The 20,110-nt window shown below is 51.9% G+C and overlaps 8 protein-coding genes across 8 annotated transcripts; 3 read left to right on the top strand and 5 right to left on the bottom strand.

The window, feature by feature from the left end:
- Positions 1 to 70: 70 nt before the first annotated feature.
- Positions 71 to 2,512, bottom strand: BD324DRAFT_653801 (WD40-repeat-containing domain protein; the record flags this gene model as incomplete). Its single annotated transcript, XM_022018710.1, has 9 exons — positions 71 to 592; positions 646 to 811; positions 866 to 1,008; positions 1,069 to 1,315; positions 1,378 to 1,506; positions 1,557 to 1,908; positions 1,990 to 2,109; positions 2,176 to 2,320; positions 2,387 to 2,512. The coding sequence occupies 9 exons, from the start codon at positions 2,510 to 2,512 to the stop codon at positions 71 to 73; spliced, it is 1,950 nt and encodes a 649-aa protein (XP_021868046.1).
- Positions 2,513 to 2,904: 392 nt separating this feature from the next.
- On the top strand, positions 2,905 to 3,279 carry BD324DRAFT_653800 (hypothetical protein; the record flags this gene model as incomplete). The annotated part of the gene is made up of 1 exon (XM_022018709.1): positions 2,905 to 3,279. The coding sequence occupies one exon, from the start codon at positions 2,905 to 2,907 to the stop codon at positions 3,277 to 3,279; it is 375 nt and encodes a 124-aa protein (XP_021868045.1).
- A 275-nt stretch (positions 3,280 to 3,554) lies between these two features.
- BD324DRAFT_653799 (PLC-like phosphodiesterase) lies at positions 3,555 to 5,997 on the bottom strand (the record flags this gene model as incomplete). Its single annotated transcript, XM_022018708.1, has 7 exons — positions 3,555 to 4,060; positions 4,101 to 4,545; positions 4,592 to 4,887; positions 4,936 to 5,179; positions 5,235 to 5,381; positions 5,429 to 5,775; positions 5,826 to 5,997. The coding sequence occupies 7 exons, from the start codon at positions 5,995 to 5,997 to the stop codon at positions 3,555 to 3,557; spliced, it is 2,157 nt and encodes a 718-aa protein (XP_021868044.1).
- A 1,406-nt stretch (positions 5,998 to 7,403) lies between these two features.
- BD324DRAFT_638422 (hypothetical protein) lies at positions 7,404 to 10,412 on the bottom strand. The gene is made up of 2 exons (XM_022017111.1): positions 8,045 to 10,412; positions 7,404 to 7,878 (listed from the first exon to the last, which is right to left on the bottom strand). Exons 1-2 carry the CDS (start codon positions 10,229 to 10,231, stop codon positions 7,624 to 7,626), a joined length of 2,442 nt encoding a protein of 813 aa, XP_021868043.1. The 5' UTR covers positions 10,232 to 10,412; the 3' UTR covers positions 7,404 to 7,623.
- Positions 10,413 to 10,486: 74 nt separating this feature from the next.
- BD324DRAFT_638421 (hypothetical protein) lies at positions 10,487 to 13,734 on the bottom strand. The gene is made up of 13 exons (XM_022017110.1): positions 13,253 to 13,734; positions 12,948 to 13,207; positions 12,650 to 12,886; positions 12,219 to 12,592; positions 12,147 to 12,167; positions 11,919 to 12,099; positions 11,781 to 11,865; positions 11,723 to 11,728; positions 11,447 to 11,673; positions 11,221 to 11,392; positions 11,127 to 11,167; positions 10,807 to 11,068; positions 10,487 to 10,742 (listed from the first exon to the last, which is right to left on the bottom strand). Exons 1-13 carry the CDS (start codon positions 13,457 to 13,459, stop codon positions 10,638 to 10,640), a joined length of 2,178 nt encoding a protein of 725 aa, XP_021868042.1. The 5' UTR covers positions 13,460 to 13,734; the 3' UTR covers positions 10,487 to 10,637.
- A 294-nt stretch (positions 13,735 to 14,028) lies between these two features.
- Positions 14,029 to 17,025, top strand: BD324DRAFT_653796 (hypothetical protein; the record flags this gene model as incomplete). Its single annotated transcript, XM_022018707.1, has 11 exons — positions 14,029 to 14,193; positions 14,243 to 14,479; positions 14,528 to 14,783; positions 14,828 to 14,934; positions 14,988 to 15,166; positions 15,217 to 15,318; positions 15,371 to 15,411; positions 15,463 to 15,575; positions 15,633 to 16,425; positions 16,466 to 16,610; positions 16,653 to 17,025. The coding sequence occupies 11 exons, from the start codon at positions 14,029 to 14,031 to the stop codon at positions 17,023 to 17,025; spliced, it is 2,511 nt and encodes an 836-aa protein (XP_021868041.1).
- A 300-nt stretch (positions 17,026 to 17,325) lies between these two features.
- Positions 17,326 to 17,744, bottom strand: BD324DRAFT_569421 (60S ribosomal protein L37a; the record flags this gene model as incomplete). Its single annotated transcript, XM_022013047.1, has 3 exons — positions 17,326 to 17,466; positions 17,563 to 17,620; positions 17,677 to 17,744. Coding segments are annotated over 3 exons (267 nt in total), but the record flags the coding sequence as incomplete, so codon positions are not given.
- A 553-nt stretch (positions 17,745 to 18,297) lies between these two features.
- BD324DRAFT_683933 (hypothetical protein) lies at positions 18,298 to 20,020 on the top strand. The gene is made up of 5 exons (XM_022019203.1): positions 18,298 to 19,074; positions 19,129 to 19,433; positions 19,502 to 19,674; positions 19,720 to 19,822; positions 19,878 to 20,020. The coding sequence occupies exons 1-5, from the start codon at positions 18,384 to 18,386 to the stop codon at positions 19,914 to 19,916; spliced, it is 1,311 nt and encodes a 436-aa protein (XP_021868039.1). The 5' UTR covers positions 18,298 to 18,383; the 3' UTR covers positions 19,917 to 20,020.
- Positions 20,021 to 20,110: the final 90 nt, after the last annotated feature.

Genomic DNA, 20,110 nt, shown 5'->3' with positions numbered 1-20,110 from the left:
ACTCTTCTCGTGTCAAAGCGTCTGTCTGTATGCACCGTGCTCCCTCCCTCTCCCTCTGCTGCCTGCCTAACTAATCCGCCTGATCATCTTGCTGTACCGTATCCCAGAGCATGACCGTTCCATCCTCCCCAGCACTCATCATCTCCCCATCTCCAATCCAAGCGATATCAAATACCGTCCCTGGCGGGCCGCCTCCCCGATCAACGAGCAAGAAGGACGTATCGGAAATATCTGACGGACTCGCTCCATCCGCCGCGAGAGGTTGCAGAGTGTTATGCGCCTTAACATTGATCTCGCCCGATATTCCAGGGGGTTTAGACGACTGACGAGAGTCTCTCGGGGGATAATATGCCGGTGACGCAGTGTCTGCTGAGGCTCCAGTATTCAGGGTGCCAAGTGATGTTGTATCAGCCGTCATCATCGCTGGTGTGGTCCCATCCTGGGATGTGACACTTTGGTCCCGATCCCAAATATAGACTTTGCCGTCCTCCGACCCACTGATGATGAACGAGTCATTTGGTCCAGCAAACGAACACCGAACGAGGTTCTTTGATGTATTTTGATGTCCTGTATAGCGGTACAGATGGCGTTGCTAAACATTTGTTAGCTAGCTGACAGGTACACCTCTGCCAATCGCAAACTTACCATCCGCAGATCCCATAATCGATTCGAGTTATCTTTACTACCCGCCAGAAGATATCTTCCGGTCGAATCAAAATCTACAGATGTCACTTCGCCAAGGCAAGCCGGTATGGTAGAGGTGCAGACGCCTCCAACGGCATCCCAGAGACGAACATGGCGGTCTTTGGATCTGCAGAATCACGTAGATCAGTATCAAGTCGACTGCACATACATTGCTATTCACCCCGAGGCCAATAGATTGCCGACAGGGTCGAACGCCACGGCGAGAACACTCTGCGTGTGGCCTGAGAATGTTCTGATCTCGTGTCGTCGCTCCACGTCCCAGACTCGAAGGATACGGTCATAGCAGCCAGAGACGAGTTGCCTCTGGTTTGGGAGGTCGGTCGTTAGTTTCAGATCTCTTTTGTGTTTGTGACTCGATCTCACCTCTGTACCCGGTCTCCAATCCACGCTGTAAACATCTCCGCAATCTTCGTTCAGGGTCGCCAGGCAATCCCCTGTGGACGACCACACCCGGACTGTACCGTCCCCAGAAGCACTAGCAACGAGACGCTGGTCATCGGTCGAGCTGCCAGTCTGTGAGACTGAGCAGTCCCATATTCTCGACGTGTGCCCCGTGAGGATATGTCGCGTGTGCCCCGTGACGGTTGAGAAAATACGGAGTGTGCAGTCGCTGGGGCCGCGATGATCAGCTTGGAGCGGGAGCGCAGAAAACAAGTTGGTCGGTGATCTTACCTTGAACCGCTTACTGCCAGCCGTTCGTTGCCGCCAATGAATGCGAGGCACTTGATGTTTGCCGTGTGCCCTTTGACTCGAAGTCGAAGGTGATTCGAAATGCTTCGAATCTCAAAGTCGTGTAGCAACCTGGGACGTCATTAGGCGAAATGCGAGACGTATGAGCTAAAGGGACTTACGACCTAACGGTCCAAGGTTGTTTCCCTTTCATTCTGACGTTGGAAACTTGCCAAGCGGCAGCTTGCTTGAACAGTTCCAACAACCTTCCTCGAGGTGCTCTGATCGCTCGACCCTCTTCATCGTTCATTCCTTCTCTCGTGGACCCGCTCGATTCCACTAGATCTCTCCACATCCCTACCAATTTCTCTCGCTCAGGTGCTGGCCCTCCCCAATCTCGTAGACCAGGTGCGTCATGTACTGTCCCCGCCGATGTGAGATAGCACAAGTTGTAGAAATCATAAGGGAAAGGTTGGTAATGTTCCAGGGGTTTCAGACGTTTTTGCAAGTGACTGAAGGCTTTCTGAAATTCGCCTGTAAAGCAGCAGCACCAGCAGCAGCAGCGAGACTTCAGCGATGCTACATCCCTCAGGTGGTCGACGACCATCGACTTACGATTATCCACATGCTCCAAGAATTGCTGCCTATAACACATGTACATGAAAGCACGTTGCGTCTGAGGTCGAACGAGGCCCGGTCTCGAAATCAGCGTTTCGATAGCGGACCATTCGCCATCTGGCGTCAGAACGTGTGAGCACGCATCCGAGTATGCCTAGAAGAAGAAGAAGGGCTAGAACTCACCCAAGATAGCTCGTTCCACCTCTTCAATCTCCTCAGCTTTGGCTTTCCCCGCCGCCCCATACCCTAAGATTTCTTGGTCGAATGTCGAAGCAAGCGAGGAATGAGGTTGTGAATGAAGCCAATCAGAGACGAGCAGTGCAATGTCCTGAGCGCCCACAGAGGTTAATAGGTCAGCTACGGCTTATCTTGCAATGTTGCGAGACCCGCTCACATGATCTATGCTATGTGCATCAAGGGAGACTTGGTTCAACGGTACGACTTCACGGTTGACAGGATGGGTCCTCCGAACAGGGGATGACGGACCAGCTTCTGCAGCGGCGAAAACCCTGAGCTCCATCTCGAGATCCTATTGACGTCCCACTGACAAGTTTGTCTGGCGAGATGTACAATGGAATGTCGACGTTCTTTCCTACTTGGACGGAGGTTGATGCTTGGGGTATACACTGCCGATTGAGACTATGCCAATTATTATTGACCTTTTTCTACTCAAAATGGCCCATTCGCTGGCATGGCGACATTAAGCCACTGTTCACACCGGTCACAATCCCTACTTTTGGTCATATCGCTTTACCAAGCTCAGTCCAACGTATCCATCCGTAAGGAAGGGAGGAACCGAGAGCCTGCTGCCTTCTTCTGCTCCTCAGTCGTCGTCGTCGTCGATCACCTTTTGAACCATTTTCTGGCCCCGCTTACTTCTCTACGCAACCCCTTCCTGCTCTTTTCCCCACCATGTCAGATCTCCGTAATCGAAAACCAGCAGGCTCAAACGCCAACACCAACGCTAACGCGAACGCTGCTGGTTCATCCTCCTCCTCCGGGACCGGAACTACAGGCAATCTCCCGGCTCGACTTCACTCCACAGGCGCTGGAGTCAAAGGCGGTCTCCCTCCAGATTCTCAATTTGGAGCCGGACCGGCCGATACGTCTATTCATCCCATCCTCTACCTCATTGGATTTATCGCGATCGGGTTGATGGGTTACTACAATATTTGGCCGTTACTCAAGGAATCATGGGAGAATGGAGAGTTATCATTCAATACGGAGGAGATCAAGAGTGATTTCTTGGAGCTTTGGGGGATGATCAGGGCGAGGCTGGGTCTGTGAGGGGGTGCTAAAGATGAAGGCTTGAACACGGCAAGCAAGCAAGCAAGCAGGGAGAGACGGGAGAGAATGGATGGGTCTTCCCTTGGATGCGTGAGCAGGGTTTGAGATCGAATGCGATACAGCGTGCGGCCTGGGACAACAGACCTAGCTCGTTTCTCATCAGGGTTGTCACTGCAAGGTATGGTAATCTTTTGACAAAGTCCATTTGAATGTCAGAAGGTCGTCATGTCATGGCTGGTCATGTGAAACTCTACAAATCTACGCAGAACACTGCATCAAACCACCAACACCTCATTCAGATCTATCCTCACAAACAACGTTGCAAACACGTACTTTGAGAACAGTCCATCGTACAGAGGCAAATGATGATACCCTCTCGGTGTCCTTCCAAGAGGTCTGATCCACTGTGCGAGCAGACCGTCACGGATCCCGGACCGAGATTGTTGAGCGTTGACCTTGATATGGAGGAAGGAAAGATCCAAAGTGGACTCGGTGGAGTTGAGATCCCAGGAGAACACTTCGTTCCAATGCGGATTCAAGGTCGGTCCAGAGATGGTGCAGGTCGATCGATCAGGGGGATCCGGTTCATTCTTCTGTGCAGGGATCAACGAGATGACGACTTCGATATCGGAAGAAGGTGGGAGACGTTGCGCCGAGACGAGGTGGACCCGAAGACGATACCGTTGGAGCGGCTCAGAAACCTTCTGGCGGAGTGCAATAGGCTTGAGAACGTATCCAAGGGTATCATTGAACAAGCCATGGTTAAGGATTGTACCTTCATCTGCAGCGTCAGTTCCAAATGACTGTCCAATTGAACTCACCGATTGTTTGCCAATTCAGAGCCACCAGCTGACATCCAGCGATCCAAAAGGGAATAGGATCGTAATTGCCACTCGTGACTCGGGCAGGTCGAGGATACACTCGAGACAAGTGCGTGAAATTATGTTTGATCCAGTCGACCTGATGCTCTTTGGCGACTTTTCCGCCTGTCCGATCAGAAAGCGAGAATTGATGATGTTTCGCATAGTCGACAAGCTTGGAGAAGCCGCGAAACTTGACGCCTTGGGTATAGACTAGCAGATCCGACAGAATCGGGGGAAAAGCCTTCGGCTGACGATCCCCATTGTTGCTCGTCACGCTCAGTCGCCGTACCAGACGGGCGATACCAGAATCAGACTCGGTCGAAGACGTGGCAGAATCTGTCGATAGGCTCGGTTGAAGACTCGGACGTGTGGATTTCAGCTCAGGCGGGGGAGGTGGCTTGGCCTGGCACATGTCAGCTCGACAGCCACTTAGAAGTGTGCAAGCTCACCTTGAGCAAAATCTTCCCTTTCAATTGCTCTGGACTAGGTAAATCTGCCGCACCAGTCCAGGTCTCATCCAGTGGCGCACTAACGAGCTTGTCGCCAAAAATCTCCCGCATGATCGACCCCAGCTTCTCCTGCTGTTCAAGACCACAGTGGACTTCTGCAGAAATGATGACGGGGTATGGCGAAGTCACAAACGCGTACTTGTTGATGGCTTGACATATGTCCCGGACGGGAACCTTGGACGTAAGACTGATCCGGTGAAACACTTGAGGCTCGATTTCTCCGTCGTGACAGTCCACTGGACGCCGTGTCAGCCCATGCAGTTTCCGGATGAGCCTAAGCTTACTCTCGACGCATCGACACCGAGCCAGCAAGACCCGAATGTACCCTTCAACCGTGCTCTCTCCGCGCCACTGCTCCCCGACCAAATATGTATTGTGCGAGCTTGAGATGAAGTAATGCGATAGAGGCTTGGTCATGTCACAGGTAAACGATTGAAGATTGTGGGGTGACAGCAAAAAGTCGGTTAGTGATTCGACTGACCACACTTCGCCGTCGGCAAATTCTTCAAAGATGCTGGCGGGATCGAGCTGTGGAAGTTCCATCATTATTGGAGCTGAGAATTGGCTTCTGGCGCGTGCTCACCTTTTGAACAGTTCTGAGGAACCAATCGACACGTTCTCGATCTAGTGGACCTTCGGCAGTGAGCTCCGCGTAGATAGCTGCAAACTCCGGTCGAGTCTGAGCATTCTTGACCAAATGTCTAAACGCCGTCCAATCCAGTGACCGGTTCTGTACCTCTGTCAGCTGGCGCGTCGGATCAGTCCTAATGAGCTGACCCGGTATTCCGCCTCAAGATCCGACGAGATAAGTAATCCTAGACCTCCGCAAAGTCCTTGAGCAGTTTGAAAATCAATGCATTTCGCTCCCGCAGGCCACAATTGTCTTATCCACATCATGTCTGGATCACTGGGTGTAACTTGAGCCACAAATCGGTCTGAAGTTTCCGAGACCAATAAGGTCAACGTGTCTACCCAGAGTCGATACATGTCGTCTGTCAAGGCACTCATGTGCAAGACTTTCCACTGTTGGTTCCGGACATAGACGACGGTGATCCAGCGGGAAGACGAAAAGTCTCCCGTGGGAGGCTGGTTCAAGCGTAATTCCCTGATGGAGCTGATTGGTACTGCAAGGGCAATCAGCGGGTTTCGAGGAGGGTCGAAGAGCCTCACTCACCCTCTGTTCCTTTACTGCTGCCCCAGACGATACTGCCCTTGTGTATCCGAATGATCAATTGCTTGATCTTTCGACTCGTCATCTTCAGCATAGGCACCCCGTCCTTCAGCGCGGTTGGTATGTCTGCCCATAGTGGCGGAGACTTTGCGTCGATAGGGGAGTCGGGTGTCATGATCTCTCCTTCGAAGTACGAGTCGAACGAGATAGACCGATGTCGAGATTTCCGACGAAAACTCCCTCGTCGAGGGGCGGAGACCTGACAAGAGACGTCAGCGTCCTCCTCAAACCCTCATAGAGCTAATGACATAGAGAAGGCAGGAAAGGGAAAAGGTCGTAGCCCTCAGCTGGCCGTTCTTAATGATACATACTAACTTCATCCCCCGAAGGGTCAGTTTTAGCATGGAATGTAAATCATCTCGGGGCAAATACGACGTGTAGTGAGTGGGATCGGAAGTGGGTCGCAGGTGTCATGAAGTACAGGGTCTTTATGCGGGGTTCGAGTTGTGGTATGAAGAGGGGATGAGGCTACGGAGTGACGTGGGTGGAGACTCAGAGCCTTCGTCCTTGCTTTCGTTGTGGAGTTGTGGAGAATTGAGGGAAGGCCTGCATTTCTCCCGGTACATAGTCGCCGTGAGGAGACCACCTCCTGGCAGGATTGAAGCCAATTCTCCTGGGTAGACGAAAGGGATGAAAGGATGGATGAGGTGAAACGGACATTTGGAGACTGGCAGAGAGAGGGGAGCCTGACTTACCTTGAAGTAGCTGCCTTCTTATCAGAATTAGTCGAAGCAATTGTATGCCGAGGCTAGCGCCGAGGTGACAATATCACAAAGGATGACGAGCTCAACCAGGTAAGCGACAACGTCGGATACTGGGCGAGTGAAGACTAGGAAGCACAAGGGATCAGCACCGTTGTCATTGTATTCCAACAAAAGCCACACGTCATACAAAATGTTGAGGGTATGCAGTGACGGCGGTGCAGATAGTGAACTTCACAGACTTGTCAAGACGCTGGCATGCCTTTCACAATAGTGTGCCCGAGGAGGTGTAAGAGGAGGGAGGAAGGGGGGGAAGGGAAAGAATGGTTCGTGTTTTACCGGGGGAGAGCGATGATGTTGATGGGCGGCAGAGACCCATCAACAAACGTCACCTCCACCCGATGTGCTGAACAACGAACATCCCGTGCTTTGGCTCAGTGCGCATCGTTTGGCTTGTGCATTAGTCAATCCTCATGAAACAATATAGGACTGGGGCGACAATTGATAGTCTTCATTGCCAAAGCACGGTGTCTTGGTGAGGACGAAGGAGGGCTTGGGGGGGAGGGGGCAAGAAAGAGCCGATGACAAGGCATTGTAAGACTCACAGTATCAGGACATGTCGAGTGTGGATTTGTCTTCTTGATCGCTGGACAGCGATTCGATTGCGAAGCTGTCCAGAGTCTGTGTGTGTAACACGGTCGAACGAACAATGAAGAAAGGGAGGAGGGAATCCAGCTCGGATCGAGAATTTCGAAGGTCGAGAGTCCGCGTTTGGCACTGTCATCAGATGTGGCACTGTGGCACTTGGGACACCGCATGATGATGATGAAATGGCATGTGTTGAAGGTCTCAGCGGTTCTTCGTCCGACTGGACGCTGTTATGTATCTATCTCTCTATGCTACAGTGCCACGCAAATGCTATCAACGCTCTGTCCACCCTCCCCATGATATGTCTTGGAGCAGCGCGCGCCTCCCCTCATGTGTTCCCGAACCAGGCAGAACCATCCCGCGACTTGCCCAATTCCTTTCCGTAATCTGGACTATCCCTGCGGCTTGAAAGACCGATAAGGGAAGCACTTGACTTCCGGGACCTCGTTCCTGACGAAGCGATCCATCGCTTGAACCCATTCGAGAGGTGGAGCCTTGGAACCCCCGAGCCAGATTTCCACTCGGGAATTCATCTTTCGTTTGGAAAGAACAGCGCCGACGACGAAGGATCCAGGTGGACTGGGGACCTCGTTGCCTATGATATCCCCCGAAAGTAGTAGCACGATCTTCTGAAAGGTAAGATCGAGCTACGAAGGACAGTCAGCGACTGAAGCTATTGCATCGTATAGCGTTGTCACATCGCCGGATCACAGCATGAATACAGGCACAACGAACCACTGGGGCTCGCTTTTCCTATGGCCTCCTTGGGCCGTCTACGTCTCCCCACTGCCACTGATAAGCGACGTCACTCACCTGCGCCAGAGTACCAATCGCCATGATCTTGCCGCCCTTCGCACACATTGGATCTTCCCACATTGGCTTGACACCGGTCTTGAAGAAGTGAAAATTGGCATCATCCGGCATGAATGCAATACCGAGTCCTTCCAAACCTTTCGTGACGCCTCTACCTTCGTCCTCGATAGGTCTCTGCTTGATCATCGCGATACGTCGTCTGAGAGCCTTCCAAGCTCCAAATAGATCTTCAAGGTTGGAGTACGAGAAGAGGTCGAATAGACCGTGAGAGTATTCCGCTGCGCCTTTCACTTTGGCCCGGGAGGGAATGATCGAAGCGGACGAAGCGGACGCGGTGGAAGAGTAGAAAAGGGTCCAAGACGATGCAAGGGGGTGGAAACTCTCGGTCGGGGCGGTAGCAATGGCCGACTCAATGATGGATGTACGCAGTGGGTGAGGTGGTGACTCTTGCTCGACCACGATGGAAGGAACAAGTGAAGGCTCTGGTTCTTCGGCTTCGTAGATGACAGCTAGATCTGGACCTGTGAGTTTTGGCGTCCCAATCTCGTCAAGATCAGATGTAGACTCAAGAGTGTCTTTTCGCAATGGGATCGGACGATCGGAACGGTCGAAAGAGTGTTCGGAGAACCCAGATTCTGTAGAGACTTCGACTTGCAGATCGCTGCTGGCTCTAGGGGCAGATTCGGGAAGTTGGAAGGTCGAAGAAACTTCTGTAGAGGCTAGGCTGCGCGTGGACGTCTGATCAGATGACTCGGCATCATGCGTGATGACAGCTGCGAACGTGCTCTCGAATTCATCAGGGATGAGGACTGGCAACAGGTCGATATGCGAAGGACTGACATCTGGTCGAGGTCTCGCTGCGATATTTGCCGACAGAGGTGGGGATGCATCGTCATTGAGAACGAAAGGGCCGGGCTGCGAATGAATGTTGGGGAGTGTAGACGTGAGAGTTGGGGGCGGAGCCGGAATCGAGACACTAACGTCGCCTTTTCGTGCTGACGTGTTGCCCTTATCGCTGTGGTTCTCCGTTGATCTGATGACGACCTCGGTGAATCCAGGACTGTCGCTGTGCTCAGAGCGACGAGTCGTGTCTGCAGTGTCTGAGTCATCTTGTCTGAGAGCCGTGATGAAGTTGTCCGGATGCGTTCCCAATGACGGTTGACCCTGCTGCCCACTGTCGACTTCCGACACAGGCTCGATGATCCCAGATACATGGGAGATGACCTGCGCTCTCAGATCCGCAGTATTCTCAGCAATGGTTGTGGCTGCTTGATGCTCTTCACTGGCCAGAAAACATGCGGCGGCAGTCTGTGACTTGATTTCTGACTCCTGTTCTGGACCTGCAACATCGGCCAAGGGTGCCTCGATGAAAACGGTTGCAGATGATCCGGTGTCCAGATCCTCACGATTCGAGGACTCAACCTGATCAACCTCAGGCCGTTCTTCGTGAACTTCACCTTCCAGGGCAGATGCGTCCAGCATCATACTTCTCTTACGTTGAAGTTGCCTGATCCTCTTCCCTCTCTTCTTCTGGCGTTTCGCCTCTTGTTCAGCTAGAAGTCGATCGACATCGTCCCCGACGACATGGTTGATTCCGCCGGCACCATCTGTAGATAACGAATCACTCGTCGAAGGAGCTTGACCGTGATCGACCTTTACCGCGGTCCCGCTGGAAGTCTCTTCTCCTCCGAGATTGTTCTCCACTTCGTCCGCCTCAGCTACATCGCGAATCTCTCCAATACTCGCCGTCTGCTTCGTTACGATCTTCTCTTCCTCCGCTCGCTCCTTCGCCCACTTGACAGGATCGACCAGAGTCAACTTGACCATCCTACCGTCTTCATTGACCAGTGAAATGTTGTCACAGATACTACGAAGAGCTTGATCAAGTTCGTATGATCGAAGTGCTTCGACAAGTTGTTGTTTCGATTGATCTGACTTGAATGCGTTGACCGCGAATGCTTCTTTGGAGGCTTGTGCGGGAGGATCAGAGGGAAGAGAGGAGGATGGGTCGATGGACGAGGCTGTTTGGCTGGTGACCGATCGTTTGGTACGCGAGCGGGCCTTTTCAATTTGATGACGAGGGAGTGAAGGACCGGCGGATGCTCGAGTGGAGGGGAGCGTCGAATTGGATGAAGCACCCGGTGAACTGCTGGCGGTCGTGATCTGACTAGTGGACAGAGCTGTCATAGTCACAAGGACGCAAAATCCCAGCGGCTCTTGACTGTGACTCTCAACTGGTTTAGTCTATTTGAAGCTGATCAAGATGTCAGGGTTGAGTGACCGTGACCGTATGAGTCGCCAAGAGGGTTGCTCTTCGGATCGAGGTATCAGCTACGGATGTCCAGACTATCCACTGTGTCAGATCATCCTCTGTCCCATCCGACAGAAGTACAAGGGAATGAGATGGATGATCATCCTCAAGTAAGAGAGAGAGAGAGAGAGAGGAAGGAAGGAAGTTGTTCCAAAGGGATAGCGTTGTAAGCGAACATTGGGTCCAGGAGAATCTAAAACAGTGGCTGATTTCCATTTTCATTCATGTCATCGGTTTCAGGATGGCTGAGGCTGAGCAATCGATACATACTGCTTCATTTGCTCAACGCTGCTGCACAAATCCTGATAGTATCGCACCCGCATCTTGGCTCAGTTCTCGAGGGATGGAGCCAGGCAGCGTGGAGTATCCAAGACCCGTGATGGTAATCTGAGACAACAGTCGACCGTTGTCAGTCTAGTCTCATGGAGTGAGTAGGAGGCAGCAGGCTCACCGGGACAGTCTCCAGAGGCGTCACATGCCCATGACCGCCATTAGATTCGGTGGAATCAATGAAGCTTTGACGCTCTACCTTGCCATTGGCATTGGCGCCGGCTTGCAAGGCGTACATTCGCTCCATGTTGAGGGCAGTATCCCAAAAAGACGGGTACGCCAAAGAGTACTGCTTGAGCCCATCGACACAAGTTTGACATTCTGCTCGACCTTGTGAGGCAAAATACCAACCAGCCTCGCATATAGGCTGATAGAGAACGAGTCTGAGACATGTCAGGCGTGGCCTTTTAGGACGCGGCCCAGGGATCTGATCGAACTCACGGATCCAGCCGTAGGTACGAATTTTCTTTCAGAACTGAGATCTGTGGCAATCATGAGTTTGTTCCACGCATTGTCCTTGTTCTTGTTGACACACCAATCCGTTGATCCTTGTTGCAGCACGCTCTGATTCCTCCTTGATTTTCTGCCTGATTTCCTCGTGATCCGGATCAACACTGACACTCTCTCCTTCGGCCATCCGCTTGAGCTCGTAGATACCAAAGTCTTTGATAGCGCGCTCAATGACAAGCCAAAGAGCATGGAGGTATCTGGCTCATGCGCGTCAGCTCGACCATTGAGGGAGTCTGCCGTAGCACACTCACGTATCGGATCCAGTGGCTGTGATGGCATTTAAAAAGTCCCAGTCATCCGGGACCTTTTCAGGGACACCAAGAGTAGCCAGATACTTGTCCTTCCAGGTGGTGATGGAAGCTATGTAGCTTCGAAGAGAAGCGATCCGAATTCCTTCTTTCATCGCTGTCGCATTCCACAGACCGCGAGAGAGGTCGCGGCACAGGGCAGAGCTCATCGATGCTGCGGAGAACCATACCTGATACGTGTTAGGTTTGGATTGTTGTTGGTAGGTAGAATCTCCTTACCACAGCCTGAGGAGTCTGTCAGTGATGCACAATCGTGATACAATCTCAAATTGCTCACATGGTCCGCTTGCTCTCCGAATGGCCCAGCTGCTTTATCCAGTACTCCCTCAGGTAGATCAGGTGCAGTGTAGTTGATCTCATTTCTGCATCAAAGGGGATCAGCGTATGTCGACCCGCTCGCCTAGATCCAACCCACAGGCTGGACGGCAGACGATGGAAGACTGATCTGAAGCCATCGACGAGACAGATCATCCACCATGCGTACACGGCCGTGGCGCGCTCCTTCTCGTCCTTGATGGCTAGGAGGCTTTCGGGACTATTGTAGCCTAGAACAATGACGTGTTTGACCGCCGCTTGATAGTGATATGGTACATATCCTGCGTGGATGCATCAGAAAAAATCATATGCCCATTTTGAGACTGACTATCACCAAGCGTAGGTATTTCTGAGGTCGCAAGGCAGTCAGCGAAGTTGGACGAAACGCTTCAGCACTTACGGCCCAGCAACGACTCTAGGTTGACCAAGATCAACGCATTGAGCAATTTTCTCACACGATGGGATTTTTGCGCCTCTACCACTTCCCTCGCTCGCACAACTAGAAGCTGGACTATCCGACTTCTAGGTGGTCTGATACCAGCTCCAAATTCAGATTCATCCCGAGCCGTACATTCAGCTCTGTCGCTTTCGATTACTGGATGATCTGAGAATCTAGCGCCAAAGGCGATAGACACCGCGAGGAGCGCGTGATCGACAGGTCCATCAGGATGCGTATCGGGTTCTTGATACTGAGCTTTGAACTGATCGGGGTTGAATGCTGGGAAACGGGGATGGGCAATGGAAAAATAAGATTCGAAAAGGTCATCTGCGAGTCTGGAGAAATCATGCGTGAGCGCGCGCTACTTTCCATGGGTCCGCATCACGACTCACTCGGTGACGTCGGCTTCGGAGACGTTCGAATGGGCTTGGCTTGGCGCTTCCGCCCATAGCCTCCCGCCATCTTCCTCCCACAGGTCGGAAGTCCCCGAAGCACATTGTTCCACGCTCGAGATATCAGTGTAGCCGAAATCGTAATGCGTGATCGGAGTCGGCGAGAACAAGTATCTGAGAAGATTGTCTCGGCGTTCAGAGGGTCTTTTCGTGAGCGGATTCTGCAGAGCATTCATCCTGAGATATACGTCAGCCCTCGAGCAAGATCCGTACGTTTTGATACCGATTCCGGGCTCACCGCTCTCTGCCAGCACGACTCGTCTCGCCATTTGTGTCCCCCAATGATGACTGCAGCGTTGCCATAGACACTTCTTGAAGCAGCGCGACTGGATCGTCAAAGGGTGTGGAGACATCTCCGCCTTCGAGTTGTCTGGACCTCTTTCGTTGTCCAGATTCAGCGTCTCCTCCAGTCTTTCGTCTGGCCCTTCGAGCTTTCGATTGTAGCTGCTCAATGTAGTGGCTCGTACACTCCACTTCCTTGTTGATGCATTGAGCACACTGTACGGTACTTAGCTGATATTGGGCGAAAGATTGCCAGCTTACCCGTTCTGCTGTGGATGACCTTTGACACCTAACCTTCTTCGCTCGACAAGCATCACAAGCCACATTCTGCTTTCTCAAAACCGACGGAGCCGAAGGCATTGAGCTCAGACCAGCTGACTGGGCATGATGATCTATGATCTGTCCATTGAGTCCGAGGCCTGAGTGCAGAACAGAAGCGCCTGGGTAATAATCTTGTTGTTGAGCCATGGGATGCCCGGAACGGATGTTTCCACCAATGTGATGGAGATTTTCGGCGAGTCTTCTTGATGTTTCGTTCGGGATACGCCTCTACCGGATACCACACTTGCACAGTACTTCTGAGCTTCTTCTACACTTTGCTGTTGGACGGGCTACCTCCTGCCTATGTCTTTCTTCAAACAAAGTAAGATCTGTTTACAAGGCCAGGTGAGTAGATGGGATCCCCCAGTCAGTGCGCGAAGTTTTCGGATCCGAAAACACAAAGAGTTTACGTAAAGAAGCCTCCGTTCATCATCATCATACCTTTTGCGAGACCAGATCAAGCCGACTCTTTGATATTGAACTACAAGGGTCGACCAGAATAGCTGGACCCATGGAGTCGCTATGGGAGCCCACAGCGGATAGCATGTACATACATCCTATCTGAAGATCATCGCTATGGACATATAACGATGAAGGAACAAACATCCCAGCATCACCACCACCACCACCAGCACCACAAGTCGAAGCATGATCGACGTCACCCCGAGCGTCACGGTGGCCAGGATCAGAAAGGGCGGTCTAGCACTGAGAAGCATATGAAAGATAACGATGCCCTTGCGGAACTCAATGCCGATCAAAACAAGTGGTTGGACCGTCACCTTTCGCCAGATGGGAGAATCCGCTCATTCGCAAAGTATTGTCCATTGATCGCGGCCACTTTTGCTCCCTTTTCAACATTGATGGATATTCCGGCGTTGAGCGTGAATTCCTTCAGACAATGACGACCGAGTAGCACTGACCACGCCTCAGGAGAGGTGGTACTACATAGATGGGCAGATCCAGCCGGACTATAAAGCCTGTATCGCTCTCTCCGCACTTGGACTAGGCCTAAACCTCATAGCAAACGTGCTTCTCTTGATCAGATTCTCGGCTTCGAAACCAGGATGGTCCAGGTACTCAACCTTGTTCTCAACCTTTCTATGGATAGGAAAGACGGCGGTAGCTCTGCTCAACTTGGCTATCTTTGGAGCCTTGATCACGCGAAAGGTATGTCACCGCGAGGATCAAATAATGAAGCTCATATCGCATTCATAGCCCGGATATTCATTCAGCGAAGGATTTTGGTGTGCAGTTGTGTCGGTAATCGTGGCAGGCACCATCTCGCTGGCTTTGCTCCTGCACTTTCTTCTCGGGTACGACATCAGAGAGGAGGAGAACCCTTTAGATGTCGTCGACGTCCGTGCTGAAGGCCGAAAGTTCATGCTATCCGTGACTGTCTTCATGGTCGTTCTGGGATTCCAGTCACTCGCATTTTCGAGGATAGAGCATTGGAGTTATTCCGATGCGATCTGTAAGTGACGGCCTGTCTTCATGATACTGACGTGCCAAATTCAGACTTTTCCACCCAAACCGCCTTGACAATCGGCTATGGAGACTTAGTGCCTACAACGACAGCGGGCAAGGTCCTCGTCTTCATCTTCTCCGTCCTGACGATCTCTCAAGTGAGTCGTGACGTATAGAAGGCATGTATCGCTCACTCATCATCGCTCGCTAGCTGGGTAACGAGATTGCCTTGATCATCAGCTTCATGCAATCCCGTGCAGAAGTCCGAAGAGAGAAATGGCGGAAGAAATACGAAGAGGCCATGCATCGTGAGGCCAACTTGTTGAGGCCCAAGGCGACATTGCTGGAAGAAATGTCATTGATCTACGAGATCAACTCCAGGGAGGAGTTGTGAGCCCTACTCACGGTCGCTTTGGACGTTGCTCACTCAGCGCACATAGGATGAATCAGATTGTGGATCTCATGTGGAGCGCGATCTCACTGGTCATCTTCTGGGTTGCAGGTGCTGCCATTTTTAATGGACTCGAAGGCTGGGGCTATGGGTTAGGCTCACAAAGACCTCCTTGTTGTCGTCATCAGCTGATGCCCCATTAGCAACGCCGTTTACGCAGTCATGGTCCTCTCGCTGACAATCGGTAAGTCCCGATGAATGTTGCTCTGCAACAAGTGTTCTTATTGTCATGCAGGATTTGGCGACTACACGCCGACCACTCCAGCTGGTCGTATAGTCTTTGTGGTCTACGCGCTAATGGCCGTACCCATTGTCACATCGTTTGCTGTCCAAACCATCACTGGTCTAGTGAGCCCAAAACTACCCTGACAGTTTTTGTAAACTCACCCCGTCTGCTTCCTCTAGCTCAGTACATACTCAAACCGAGGCGAAATTCGCGATCGGTTCCGACGCGATCGACAGCGAAACCCTCAAGCTTTTATGGCCCACTCAGACTTCATCCTCCACGCGCACGAATCTTATGCTGAAATGCGCGTTCGCCTACTAGGAGAAAAGATCGAAGCGGAAAAGGTGGATCCCACGTATCATGAGCGAAAGTCTCGCATGATGGGCCAAGCTTCATCGGAATCCGAACCTCCTAGCGCAGAATCATCGAGCTCGCAGACGGTCGTCACCGCAAGTGAGGCCGACACTCGGAAACAGAGACCGCACATCAAGACTGAGGGCTTGGGCGCCGTATCTTCTCCTATGATTCCGGTGATGAAAGCTCATGCGAGACATCAAACAAAGCACACTGACAATGGAAAGAGGAAGCAGTTGGATCATCATACCTCTGCGCCTTTGTTGCATCCCGGGTCATGGCGAGACATCATGAAGGAGGAGAAGGATCGTATAGAGGAACATTGGCCGGACAAACCTCTGAACGAGATTGAGAACATGGTCCAAAAGGCTCACAGGGATGTCGAGGCCATTATATCCTCTCGCAATTCTCGACCGAGTTCTTTCCAGCGCATCGGGTCCGATCCGAAAGAAGAGGAGGCGTACTTGAAGGACGAAGCCAAAGCCCAGGAGCTTGAGACGGAAATGCTTAAGAAACTCATGAAACTGGTCATCCAGCTTGAAGCTGAAGCTAGGCAGATGCTATTAGATAGTATGGAGAAGGGCGTAGCGAGGATGCTTCTGCGAGCCGACAGGAATGGTGAGTATCCGATCGAAGGCAGGTCTAATGCGGTCGTCAGTACAAGAACGCGACGTCAGAGCGGTGAGAGGGGATGACGCCGATATGATTGCCATTTGGCGCGGCGTCGACAAGGAGAACGAAGAGAACCATACAAGGTTCCCGTCAATGTCAAATTCCATGGACTTGCTCTCCAAAGTCAGCAGGTCAGTGACAAGACCACGTGTCGTTGGTCTAACCCATCTCAGATACCGTAATACATTTGCGACAATCTTAGTTCTCGGCTCCATATTGCAACGATTGTCAGGAGACGATCTGAAGCGTTTTGAACGATGGCAGGAACATCAAGTCGGAGAAGCTCCAGTCTCACCGACGGATCGTTCACGCTCCTCTCCACGCTCGCCCCGGTACGGTCCCCTGGGCAGTTTGACAGACGAACCTGTGCGAGGATCATCAGAAGACGACGAGGGCATTCGTGGCAGGCAACGGAGCAGTTTCTCAGGTTTGACCAAGTTGATTTTCGATCAACATTCGAAGCAATTGAGGAAGGCTTCGACGGAGGAGGGGAGCTTGAAGTTGAACAAACATGCAGCGAAGAGAGCTTTTGCTGGCGAGTTTTGAGAGGCGGGGGCGCGGCAGGGAGCCAGGTTTTGATCGATGTCAGATCACCTGTGTCCATGCGCTATGCTTGTGTTGTATTTATCGGCCACGTTTATCTTGACGATGATTAGCTCAGATCAATGAATGTAGCGATTCTTCCACCAAGCAGTCACTTGTCAGTTCTGTACGTCCCGGCCTGCACGTTGCTCTTGTAGCCCTCGATCATCCAAAGCACTCCAGTCTGTCATCATGCTGTGCATACATCCATCGACTGGTCAAATCCGCCATCCACAACCCAAAGCACTCCTCGTACTCTTAGGTCTCGACGACTTCTCTCAGACGCCTGACGGTTGATCTGACAGTGGCGGCTCCGGCAGTTCCGAAAGTGTAGGCTCCTCCAGCGTAAGTTTTACGGCAAGGCTTGCATTTCCAGATTCCGACGGCGGTTCGCTTGACGGCGTTCTGAACGGAGCATCAGTACCTCGCTCATCAAAGCAAATTGTAGATCAACGGCGATATGGAAGGTGGGGGAAAGAAGCAAGTAAGGGCCCATCTCACCTTTCCACAAGCTGGGCAAGCGTATCGAGCGTGTTGAGTGATTTCCATCTTCTTCACGCTAAAGCAGAGGATCAACATGACAATCCAAGTTTCCACTGTTTCTCCACTACTCACGTCTTTCGGAGGGAAGCACCATAACGGGTTCCGTACTTTCCAGTGACTCCGACCTTCTTTGTTCGCTTGGTCTGAAAAGGGGAAAAGGAGTCAGTCATGTGTTTGGCCAAATTGTGATGATTCGAGCGCTTTCCATAGGCAAGGACGAGGGACAGGACTCGGGGACAGCCGTTGTCATCCACCATTACTGCTTATGCCTCCCCAAGCCATGCGATCGATCTGACCCAAGACGGAAGACCAGTACGCATCAAGGATCCCATGTTCTGTCCTGATGCTTCCAATTCCATTATGCACCGTTCCCTTAAGACGCGCATCTCCGCATAGTCCTGTCCTCTCGCTCATCCTATCCTCATGCCCCAACACAGCGACTGAACCTTCTACTCACCATTTTGGCTTTGATCAATCAACCTTGATGGACAACGAGAGCCTCTGTCTAAAAACCTCTAAAAGACGTAGACTCGCACGGCAGACTGGGAAGACTGATCGGCGTTAAGAAACGAGCTGAATGTGGCAGCCACCTTAAATCCGAATGTGGCGATTGTTATTGTCGATGGGCGGTGAACGGAATCAAAATTGACAGCCTATTCCCGACTCGTCGTGATTGAATGTGCGTGTGTGATTCAATAACAGAGAGAGCAACTTACCAACCTCGATACACTTCCAAGGGAGGGGAAGGTAGAGCTATTGTACTCTGTGACTTCCTCACCATGTCATCCTCTGGCAATACCAATCCCCGCTCTGGCTTGCCCATCCCCACTGCGTCTCGGTCCTCTGGACCCAATCTGCAAGCATTGTCCAATCTCTCGGAATCATCTACTGGATCATGGGAGCGAGGTCATATTTCAAGCAACGCACGATCACCTCCGAGACATTCAATGCTTCTGGTCGATCATCCTCCTGAGAACCGAGATGGAGCTGCGGACTCGTCAGCTTCCTCCCCTTCCTCACGTGTTGAAGGCCCTCCCTTCAACGGAGAATCATCTACACGTCAACCCAATCTATCTCTCAGCAACCTATCTCTAGACTCTAGAGCTAGGAGTGGTCCAGCTTCTGGACCTAGTGCCCAGTCTCCGCTGTATCCTCGTCAACCCCGAGATGGGTACGGGTTCCGACCGCCTTCCGGCGCTTCTACACCCACTGGTACTGGATCATCGTCAAACTTCTCACCATTCGTACCTGTGTCTGTAACTTCCATTCGGTATGATGACGATGATATGGATCACATGCCGGATGGAAGAGGCATAGACAGTCTACGAGAAGAAGTCAAGACCGAACTCGTTAGAAATGGGCTGGTCGATGAACAAGAGGCGGGCACCAGTGGACCATTAGTTCAGAGGGGCACAGAGGGGCTGTCGGGTCGTTCAGGGATAGCAGATGAGGAAGGTCTAGGCTGGGCAGGTAAGCAGACTCCTTGCTGAGTCATTTCTATCCGCTGATGTCGGCCCCTTGCAGCTAAAAACACGAAGAAACGCTTGCACTCTACGCCCGAGCAACAAGCGGAGAATCTCGTATTGCTTTCCTCGGCCGTCAGGACAGTCCTCGAATGCATTGGTGAAGACCCGGATCGAGAAGGATTACGCAGGACCCCTGAGCGCTACGCCAAAGCCCTCATGTGGATGACCAAAGGCTATGAGGAAAGATTGGTCGATGTGATCAACGATGCAGTGTTCGCGGAGGATCATGACGAGATGGTCATTGTGAGGGACATTGACGTATTCAGCCTGTGTGAACATCACTTGGTGCCTTTCACCGGCAAGGTGGGTCACATGCATTCTAGATTCCGCCGCGATAGCCAGTTGACTTCGCCTTGCTCGCCGCTTCACAGATCTCCATTGGATATATTCCCAACAAACTCGTCTTGGGCCTATCCAAACTCGCTAGAATTGCCGAAACCTTTTCTCGAAGACTTCAGGTCCAGGAGCGCTTGACCAAACAAGTGGCGCTTGCCGTTGAAGAAGCAATCCGACCAAGAGGTGTCGCCGTCGTCATGGAGGCAAGGTGAGTTTCCCGATCTTGCACCAAAACGCAGCTGACATAAATCAGCCACATGTGCATGTCTATGCGAGGAGTACAGAAGCCCGGTAGTAGTACCGTGACGAGTACGATGCTGGGCTGTTTCAGGACTCAGCAGAAGACTAGAGACGAAGTGAGTTACGAGTCGCCCGGACCGTTCAGCGCAAATTGGCTCATTGGTGTCCCAGTTCTTGACTTTGATCAGATCACCCAGTGTTGCCAAGTAGATGATCTATGTGTCCAGTTGTATATTGCTCTCAACAGCATCATCTGTACGACTTTCTCATATCCTGTTGCACTTCTGTAAAACCCCATGCATGACATGATAGCCTTTCCGGTGGAAACTTGATTACCCCACGCCGGCCCATTTCCGGGCCGAATGGTGTGGGGTGGAGGTGCAAGTGGAGGCGTCTTCAGTCGT

This window comes from Kockovaella imperatae (genome assembly GCF_002102565.1).
Source record: "Kockovaella imperatae strain NRRL Y-17943 chromosome Unknown BD324scaffold_17, whole genome shotgun sequence".
Classification (NCBI taxonomy): Eukaryota; Fungi; Basidiomycota; class Tremellomycetes; order Tremellales; family Cuniculitremaceae; genus Kockovaella; species Kockovaella imperatae.
This window is presented reverse-complemented; position numbering and strand designations above follow the sequence as displayed.